Below are 9,933 nucleotides of genomic sequence, written 5' to 3'. Positions count from 1 at the left end.
ACTCTTTATCTTAGTCAACTGGGTGATGATCTTGTGCTTGTGGTCAAGCACTACAGGATGTATGGCTGATTGGTCCAGAAGAGAGGACAAAGGAGGAAGGTAGCCCCCCTACACCAATGATCTTAGTGTTATGGTCGAGTGCAGGGGTTAGAATCATACGCCAATCACTGGTCCCAGCTTCTCCAGTGTGAGGATTGGCTGAGCACAATGCTGTCATTGGTTTTGCTTCTTATATTCAAGAAAATCTGTCCTAACCTATCACCAATATCAATTAAAGACAACTAGTTAAGAAAAGTTGGCCCTGCAATTTAATTATTTCTTTGTATAATTTGTGTTCCATCCCATACCCAGCAAACACTCAACATCGGATGGACTTCCATATTACGTCCATTTCATGTCGTTTGTCCAGCTCACTTTGTTTCCCATTTTTTTCTTCTTGAATTTTCACCTTTATTTGACACAGGACAGCGTTAGGGATAGAGAGAGAGACGGGTATGACATGCAACAAAGGTCTCAAGGAATCAAACTCGGGATATTGTTGGTAGATGGCATGCGCTGTAACTACTAACCCTTACCCTAACCATTCTAAAGTCCACAATGAGCTCTCTGGTCTTCTTGGTGTTGAGGCTGGACCTCCTCCCTGTAGGCCAACTCATCACAGTTGTTGATGAGGCCAACCACCGATGTGTTGTATTCTTACATGATAATTGTATTTGAACCATGTATGGGAGTGCAGTCGTACGCAAAGAGGAAGTATAGGAGAGGACTTAGTACACTGCTCTGTGGGACGCCGGTGTTCAGGGTGAGATGTAGTTGTCTTGCCTAACATACTGGGTTGGTTAGGAAGTCCAGTTGCAGAAGGAGGTGTCGTTGCCAAAATCACAGAGTTTAGTGATCAGTGTGGATGGGATGATGTTGTTGAATGATGAACTGAAGTTGATGAACATTCTCACGTAGCTGTTGTCCAGGTGAGAGAGAGCAGAGAGTAGCACTGTGGAGATGGCATCCTCTGTACACCTGTTCTGGCGGGAGTCCAGTGTGGGTGGTTGGCAAGTTTTGATCAAGTACACATTTAGCAAGTCTAAATATGTACAGGGAGGTAGTTTGGATAAAACCCTGATCAACTTAATTTAAACATTCTGAAGCTTTGGGGGAACTGTTTTACCAGAAGGTGGCAGCATAATCAAAATGACATTGAACTAAAGCCATCACTTGTAATGTTGCACACTCTAGCAACATAGGGTAGATTATTGTCACAAACTGGCAGTGTGTACAATTAGATGCTTTGCTATTTTCTTGCTAAAATGCAGGAATTTGGAAAATATTACATATGACAGAAATAACAAAAATATATTTTTTATTTGAAAAACCGGTGCTTAAAAGGTGAAGGATAGTCCCTGTAAAATACAAATGAAGATCTTTGTGTAACACAAAATCTGTAAACATTTACAACATTAGTATTATATCACCATGGTGTGGTACAAGGCAGTATCCTAGGACCTTAAGTGTTCTCGATCTACATGCTGCCACTTGGATCCATAATCCAAGAATTTCCACAGCTATGCTGACGACACATGTGTCCATGAGGCCAGACGAACCAAATACTCTGTCCTATCTAACTGACTGTGTGTCAGCCATCATTGAGTTGATGAGCAAGAACTTCCTAAAGCTACATGAGGATAAGACTGAGATCCTCCTAGTTGGCTCAAACAATAAGAGGCACCCTGTTGTTGCTAAACTGGGACATCTGACCTCGCAGATACGACCACAAGTAAAAAAAATATTGGTGTCATTTTAGATTATGACCTCAATTTTAAAGCTAATTTTAATTTGTTGACCAAAACAGCTTTTTTTAAAATATCATTTCTGCAGTATAGAAGAGGTGTGGCCTCTACGGACAGCAAGATGCAGAAAAGCTTGTTCATGCTTCTATATCTAGTCATCTTGTAACGCTCTTTATACAGGCCTACCAAAAGCAGCCATTGCAAAACTAGGGTTTTAACAAAAAAATAAAATGAGGGATCACAAAATTCCTGTTTTACACTACTTCACTGGCTCCCTGTTACTTTTACAATTCATTTTAAAGTCCTTATCTTAGTTTTTTAAGGCACTAAATGGTCTCATCCCCTTTTATCTCACAGACTCCCTATTGTTTAATCATTGCATCTTTTTAATATTGCTTATAACTAGCAGCTGTCTGGTTTTTATGGCTTTTTTGTTTTGTTGGTCAGAGCATTTAATGTATTGATTGCTGTCGGGATGTAAAGAGTATTTCAACAAATATATATATTTTTTTACATTGAGTACTTTTACATCACTTCATTTAGCAAACACTTTTGACTAGCTTAGAAGGAATTGAGAAGAGACACGGCAAAGCTTTCACACTATTGACTTTATTTGTATGAGGTTTATGCTGTATGATGTTGTGGGTATTACAAAGCAACTATAATAAATGACAGAAACACAAGACAGGTTGGTTAATATGGCTCAAAATGACTATTTGGAGACTAAATCTTGAATTACTGATAATAGATTTTCACATTAAAACCAAAGTTATGACAACATTGTAACATGCACGATTGAATAAACTTAAGCCGCAGTGACTTTAAAGGAGGAAGAGCAGGCAGCTGGTTTAAAAGGTGCTTTCGTCCAAACTTTTCATCATGGTCTCAACCCAGGTAAGATTCGGATCCACACAGATGTTGCGAGACTTTTTCGTGACCAGGCTGAAATAAATAAATGTCAATGTCATTAATGGTTTGACAAATGAGACAAAAAGTAACAGAACACGACAGAAACCAAATAAAAAAGTAGAAAATTGGGACTAAATTTAAGATTTATTAGAAATTAATTATGAAAATAAAACTAAATTGTATGCAACCTACTGTAGCCTATATATAATGAGCACATTTTAATTTAGAGTATGTAGTGTGCAGGATGTTTTTACACCTAATTTATTTGATAAATGTCCATGAATTGTAATTAATTTACAAAGTAATAGTCACGCTGAGTAATACTCATTATAATTATATTATAATTAAGGTAATTGTATTATAAAAATATGAGGATAAAGTAAACTTACATGGCTGCATTCTTTGCGCATCGGTAATCAGTCATGTAATATGACTGGACATATCTTTTGTGTAAAGGTCTCGGGTAGTAGGGTTTGAAGCAGCAGTTGTTCGGACCAATAGCATCTGAAGAAAAAAAAAAGTAATGTATGATCAGTGTGTGTTGAGAAGTAACACAGAATATGTTCTGAAGAGTAACATGTAAAAGTTTTCTTACTGTTGCAGAACACTGAGGTAACCAGTGCATGTCCCAGGATGCAGAGCAGAAGGATGTGACTGCTCCTCATGATGACTCGATATTCTTCTGGATGTGATGGAGATTAATATCACAACTGCTCCTTACCTGTAGTAAAGGGCTTCTAAACAAAAAAGGTGGTGCGGTGTCGAGTTTATCAACATCAAAAAAAGGTGACAGCGGTGAGAGGGAGGGAGGGCAGTTGTGGTTTGCCTGCAACAAACCTTCCACTTGCTTTTTTCAAAGCTTAAAGGTAGATACAGGAAACGCAGTTGTGGTTAGCTCAGCGATGAAGCTCAAAGTAAAGTCTAATAAGACACGGAAATGAGTTACTTGTGATCCTTTTGCATTTGAGGGCATTTCTTTGAATGTAGTTTTTCCATTTACTTATGCTACTAACTGGCTAAATTAATAAGTAGGTTAATTAATGGAATACACTAGTACTGATACTGGAAATAAATATCAAATTCACAAATTATATTTTTATGCTCCTTTAAAGCTGCTTTAGGTAATGTTCATTCAACCTATATTTTGACTCGGAAATACATTGAGGTAGCGACCTCATTGACTATATAGCAGAGTTAAAAAAGCAAACGACAAACAAGAAACCCTAGGCACCAACTTAATAAATACATTTAAGGCAAATAAAATGGTAAAATGTGTGCTACAAATCAGTCACGAGACACTGAACTGCTCCTGGTTGAATATGTACAGCTCTTTATTTTAATAAAACAGTTGTTTATATACAGTTCAAGTGAGATAAAGTGGCATGGTAACCCTCAGCTGTCTCCATGTATGTCTGTTAGTCCTCTACAGTACAACAGGTCTCTTGAGGGGAAGAAAAAAACAAAACAAAAAAACTGACAATGCAAAACAAACAGAACCCAAGAAATTACAGCATATTACACTTTATATTCAAATTTAGTTTGATTGAATTTTGTTTCTGGCCATTGTGGATCATACAGTGGTGTGATTTCATGTGTGTGTTAGGAAGCAGGTAGTGTTGGTAGAGCTTGGAGGGTCAATTAATATCCAGGCCAGCCTTTAATGTAACACCTTACTAATTGATCTCATTATGCAAATGCCACACTGCCATACACACACGTCAACTTGCATTGTCACTACTTAAGCACAAAAGAAATGAAAGGATGAAAAACCGACGACCCGTTTAAACCTGCGAGTGATGACAAAGTGATGAAGCGAGTCACAACTCAAAGGCTCACATCAATGTGCAAAACGCTTTATTGCAGTCCTGCGGTGTGTGTCACCACACTGGGGGAGTGGTGGGGGGCTGCATGGTGCAGAGCTGATGCACACGCTGAAAACACAGACAGTGCGTCCGTTCGCAGCCATGAGCCGGCACAAGATGATGATTTACAAATGAAAGGCGCTTCCTGTTTTTAAACCAAGGACACGTGTTATACTTCAGCCGTGGTCCAAGAGGCATTTAGGCAGAGAGATACGGAGGCTAAATACATCACAAAGAGTAAAGGGCACAAAAGGAAGTTAACAGAGAAATGCCAGCAGCCGTTTCTGAACAAAATGGGCAGCTCACAAAAAAAAGAAGATATTTAACATCCTGTATGCGATCAAGAGTAAGATAGATTTTTTTCTTTTTTTAATAGCCGATTATCAAGAAATGTGTACCAACTGTGTAGCCTAGTGTAAGTCATCAAAACAATGCTGGTAATAAAGCGCCAACCAACAGTGATGTAACTACTGCCCCCGGCCGCTGCTGGTGAGGACAAAGTGACACATTGACCACGGTGTGAACGCACCGTGGGCCCTGACATAGCGACAACCGCAAATAACAGCGGCCACAAAGCACATGCGATGACACGGTACCTGAGGGCCAGGTCACCACTGACATCCACGTATGTTCTGCACAACAGGAAATAAGAATTTGCAACCCAAACAACACTTTGGAATGAAACACACAACACACAACCACCTATTTAAATGCAGACAGATGATTGTCAAGTTGCTGCGTCAAGGCCCAAAGATTAGAGCGCACTATATTACTTGCTTTTAACAACGCGCTGCATATGTTGACTTCTGTGTGTATACTGTGTGTTACTCTTTTCATTGTTCAAATAAAGCATGTGCTTGGGTGGGGAGAGGCTCAGCAAAAAACCCTTCATTAGACTGGAACAAGTCCCATTCATGTCCTTTTGATAAATATTAAATAAAATATAAAATGTAAAGACATCACACCCACACCAAGACATCAGGAACTTAAAACACTAACAAGCTGAAAAGTACCTCAAACATTAAGGGCAGACGAGGTCCATGTCTGACACTGACCACATGTTGTCAGTGTCACGTGTCGAACAGCAGCACGCCTCATTAATTGCTCCAGTTTCATTGACATAAATATACTGTAAAAATCGTTTTACAGGCAGCTTATGACGTCTTTTCAGAGGGTTAAAACAAATGTAACAACCTGGTGCTCTCAGAGACACCAAATCTGTCTTCAGCATGAAGGTTACGTGCATTTCATGGATTTTAACTCAAGCCAGGGTTGACTTCATGGAATGGTTCAGGAAACAAATCTGTACCAACTGGAAAACACACAAATGAAAAGCACACTGAGGACAAAATCAAACTGAAGGAATGATCAAAGTTTTGAGGAAAAGAAAAGTGCAGAAACAAAGAGATCGAGACACTAACTGACGTTCCACTTAAAATATTTCAACACTGACTCAGATCTGACTCTGGAGGTCATTTTAGGACATTTTCTTTTAGAGATTGCGGAATCACATTTTTGTTAAAAAGTCACATTTAAAAGGACAGACAAGTAGAACTGTAGCTAGAAAGAGTGTTGACAGCAGAGAATTTAAATCTAAGTGGAGGATTCGAGCAGTAACTGGTATCTATAATTTCCTCTGAATCAGCCCAGTGTGTGTGTGTGTGTGTGTGTGTGTGTGTGTGTGTGTGTGTGTGTGTGTGTGATACATTCTTCAACCTCTGCCAGCTACACTTTCCTGTCTGCTGCTGGGTCTTTGAGCAGAGGAGGGGTGGTGGGAGATAAATAAGGCCTCGTGTTCCTTTTCACACCCCCTCCCTCATCACTGAAGGACCCCCTTCAAGGTCCTGGTTCCAGTTAGAGTGGTGACGCAGCGCTGGGGAAGAGGTTTCATCACAGCAACCAGTTCTGTCCCGCTGGAGTTAAAAAGGTCTTTCTGAGGTCCATCCGGCCGGCCGAGAGTCCCGTTTCTCACTGAGGGCTGGAGGGGAACTGGTTGAGTCCGGTAACGCGTGATGCTTTTCCTCTCTCAGCTCAGCGCTTCAGCACCGGGCTGCCTCGCTCCGGATCTTTCTGTAGCGCCTGCAGGACCTGAGGAGATGGAAAATGTAAGAAGCGGTTAGAGAGAGCGGGAGTCCCGGTAGCACAACCGGTAGCACAGGCGTCCCATATACAAAGGATTAGTCCTTGGCCACAGCGGCCACTGGTTTGAGTCTGACCTGTGGCGTTTGCTGTATGTCGTTCCCTCTCTCTCTCCCCCTTTCACAATCTGCACTTCTTTATCATAAAGGCATGAAAAGCCCAAAAAATATAACTTAAAAAAAGAGAAGCAGCTCGGCCATGACCGGTAATTGATCAGTCTCATATATCCGGTCCCTCTCTGGAAACAGTATCAACCCAAAACCCTCAAATGTAGACGCTCTAACATCCTACCTGCCCCCACTTCCTGTTGCGGCTAGTCATGTGAATAGCAGCGATGTGCTGGAAGAGCTGATCGGCGGGGATGAGGTCGGGCAGGCGGGTGAGGAATTGAGCCATGTGGATGAAGTCCATGGGGGTCAGAACTTCCTGGTAGAGACGCAGCAGGCCCAGCCCCGTGCGGAACAGGAACTCCTCGTTGTCTCTGCAGAACACATCCCACACCCGACACGCCAGGTCCAACGGCAGAGACTTACTGTACAGGGTGAAGATCCTGGAGGGAGAGGAAAAGTGTATACACGTATATTATCTCAACACTAAACCATTAACTAAGAGTTAGTTGCTTTGCTAGTTCTGCCTGGGGTAGCATTTAGTAAGAAACTCACCAGTCGATTAAATAAATATCGGGGGTCAAGTTGTTTTTCTGGAAATGTGCAAAGAGCTTTGGTAGATTTTCTTCAAAGAACACTTCAAATGCCGCAAAGTAAGTCAACATCTGTAGAGAGGGGAGAAAGTGAAACACACAAAAACCACATGATGGGGTTCAACAAGCAGGTCAGGGAGTCATCTGTGGAGGTGGACAAGTGATTTCTGTGGTGGGCGGAAGGTTTCAATTAAAAAACCCTGCTATAAAAGACTACACTTACACTTTAATGAGATATCGGTTCCCATGCTGTACATTTTCCTGTGTCAGGTTACCTAAATATATAAATATATATAGGTTGGGCTTGGTCTTATAATGCATCCCTTTACTGGAAGTCTCCTTGATAATCAATTTCTTAAGAAGAATATGCCAACATAATCTGGTTATAACAATATTATTTTATTATCGTAACAAAGCATACAAAAAGAAAAACTATTATACAAATTATTTAAGAAGCGCTGGTTTATATAAACGATATTATCATATGTGTATTATTAACGTGACATCAATTTAAATTAAAAAAGAAATAAAATATGTTTGAAATATCATGGTGATCGTCAATACTGGTAAATCGCAACACCCCTATTCCAAGGTCAGGAATGAAGTTTCACACACGTGAACTTAAAAACATAAACAGTGCGTCAGTGTGTGTGTGTGTGTGTGTGTGTGTGTGTGTGTGTGTGTGTGTGTGTGTGTACTAACAAGGCTGTGGTCGACTCTGAAGAAGGCCATCTGACAGGGCTTGTTGAGCAGGTTGGCAAAAGCTATAAAGGCATCTGCTGTGTCCAGGTTCAGGATCAGCACTGCTGCGATGAACGACATTCCCTGCACCTAAACACACGCACACACACACATATATACAGTTTGTACAAGCAAACACAAAACAGAGCAAAAAAAACCCAGTGGTCTTACTGGGGGCTTGTATGTATATAAAACAAAAGGTGTTATTATAAGCGTATACTTTGACTTCCGTCTCTGAAAGCGAGGGCAGAAAAACAATGCTGGCTGCAAGTTAACACCTGCCAACGGTGAATTTTGCACTTTGCCCTTATTTACACTTTTGCGAATTCAAAACACTATTCAATCTTATTTAAAACTGTAATTAATAATCATAAATAGCTGAGCTTCAGTCTGGATATTTAAGATTGAAAGAGAAATGAAATGCTGACACAGACAGATGCAAAGAAAAAACACAAAAACCTCAACAGAGGGGAATGCATAGACTATGTGTGTGTGTGCGTGTGCGTGCGTGTGTGTGTGTGTAGCAGCTCATGGGTTGAGGTCAGTGCAGGAAGTCAGTCATTTCTACCTAAGTATACAAAGCGTGGGACTGCAGAGGAGCAGCGAGGCAAACCGCAGCATTTACGAGTACAAAGTGCAAACATGAGTTTAATGTAAGAGCAAGAACATCCATCAGCTCTTTAAGTACTTTTTAAGTACCTGCATGTAACTAAAGCCTGATCGTACACGATTGGTCAATACTACTCTGACTACAACCGAAATCTAGAAATCTACCAAAAACCGTGTCCCGTTGACTAAATATTCTGCATTTATATGCAGAATATCTGTACATAGAGATTCTATGAACTCTACTCTTCAGTGAACTCACAAATGAACTAAGATCAAATACACAAGAAATGTTAGAAACAAAAGCAGGTTGGTTGTTAAAAGTTTAGGCCAGTTGCCTGGAAATGCCTCAGAATGTTTCACCACGCTTGCTATAAAAACAGTGGCATGTCTACAAAACACAACATTAAGTATTGAGATGTGAAATAATATCAATATATACAGTATATCTCAAAAGTGAGTACACCCTTTAGATTTTTGCAAATATTCTGTTATATCCTTTCAGGGGATAACATTATCCTACTGAAACTTTGATATAACTTAAAGTAGTCAGTGTGCTGCTTGAATAACAGTATAGATTTATTGTCCTTTGAAAATTACTCAGTACACAGCTGTTAATGTCTAAACAGCTGGCAACAAAAGTGAGTACACCCCATAGTGAACATGTCCTAATTGTGCCCAAAGTGTCAATATTTTGTGTGACCACCATTGTTATCTAGCACTGCTTTAACCCTCCTGGGCATGGAATTCACCAGAGCTGCACAGGTTGCTTCTGGAATCTTCTTCCACTCCTCCACGACGACATCACGGAGCGCACGGATGTTGGACACCTTGCACTCCTCCACCTTCCTCTTGAGGATGCCCCACATGTGCTCAATTGGGTTTAGGTCTGGAGACATACTTGGCCAGTCCATCACCTTAACCTTCAGCTTCTTCAGCAAGGCCGTTGTCATCTTGGAGGTGTGTTTAGGGTCATTATCATGTTGGAAAACTGCCCTACGGCCCAGTTTCCGAAGAGAGGGGATCATGCTCTGCTGCAGGATGTCACAGTATATATTGGAATTCATGTGTCCCTCAATGAAATGCAGCTCCCCAGTGCCAGCAGCACTCATGCAGCCCCAGACCATGATGCTGCCACCACCATGCTTGACTGTAGGCAAAACACATTTGTCTTGGTACTCCTCACCAGGGT

General features: G+C 40.8%; 2 protein-coding genes across 4 annotated transcripts in view; both read right to left on the bottom strand.

The window, feature by feature from the left end:
• Positions 1-2,372: 2,372 nt before the first annotated feature.
• On the bottom strand, positions 2,373-3,539 carry LOC115023615 (C-C motif chemokine 4-like). Its single transcript, XM_029454776.1, has 3 exons — positions 3,289-3,539; positions 3,083-3,197; positions 2,373-2,726 (listed from the first exon to the last, which is right to left on the bottom strand). The coding sequence occupies exons 1-3, from the start codon at positions 3,356-3,358 to the stop codon at positions 2,633-2,635; spliced, it is 279 nt and encodes a 92-aa protein (XP_029310636.1). The 5' UTR covers positions 3,359-3,539; the 3' UTR covers positions 2,373-2,632.
• Positions 3,540-4,000: 461 nt separating this feature from the next.
• Positions 4,001-9,933, bottom strand: part of tbc1d14 (TBC1 domain family, member 14) — a 31,867-nt gene continuing 25,934 nt past the window's right edge. For all 3 annotated transcript variants that reach the window (XM_029454774.1, XM_029454773.1, XM_029454775.1), the window contains 4 exons: positions 8,097-8,225; positions 7,357-7,466; positions 6,986-7,244; positions 4,001-6,643 (listed from right to left, as the gene is read on the bottom strand). In XM_029454774.1, coding sequence (XP_029310634.1) covers positions 6,587-6,643; positions 6,986-7,244; positions 7,357-7,466; positions 8,097-8,225 — 555 coding nt within the window. In that variant the 3' untranslated portion in view covers positions 4,001-6,586. The remainder of the gene's footprint in view (positions 6,644-6,985; positions 7,245-7,356; positions 7,467-8,096; positions 8,226-9,933) is intronic.

The sequence above is a fragment of the Cottoperca gobio genome, chromosome 18, assembly GCF_900634415.1.
Source record: "Cottoperca gobio chromosome 18, fCotGob3.1, whole genome shotgun sequence".
NCBI classification, from domain to species: domain Eukaryota; kingdom Metazoa; phylum Chordata; class Actinopteri; order Perciformes; family Bovichtidae; genus Cottoperca; species Cottoperca gobio.
Note: the sequence above shows the minus strand (reverse complement) of the source record. Positions and strands in the feature narration are given on the sequence as shown.

Excerpts from the sequence above, each read along its gene's own strand:
- LOC115023615 (XM_029454776.1), bottom strand. The coding sequence starts at position 3,358 with ATGAGGAGCAGTCACATCCTTCTGCTCTGCATCCTGGGACATGCACTG. Across the intron at positions 3,198-3,288 it reads TACCTCAGTGTTCTGCAACA|ATGCTATTGGTCCGAACAAC; the intron begins GTAAGAAAACTT and ends TTTTTTCTTCAG. Across the intron at positions 2,727-3,082 it reads TGCGCAAAGAATGCAGCCAT|CCTGGTCACGAAAAAGTCTC; the intron begins GTAAGTTTACTT and ends TATTTATTTCAG.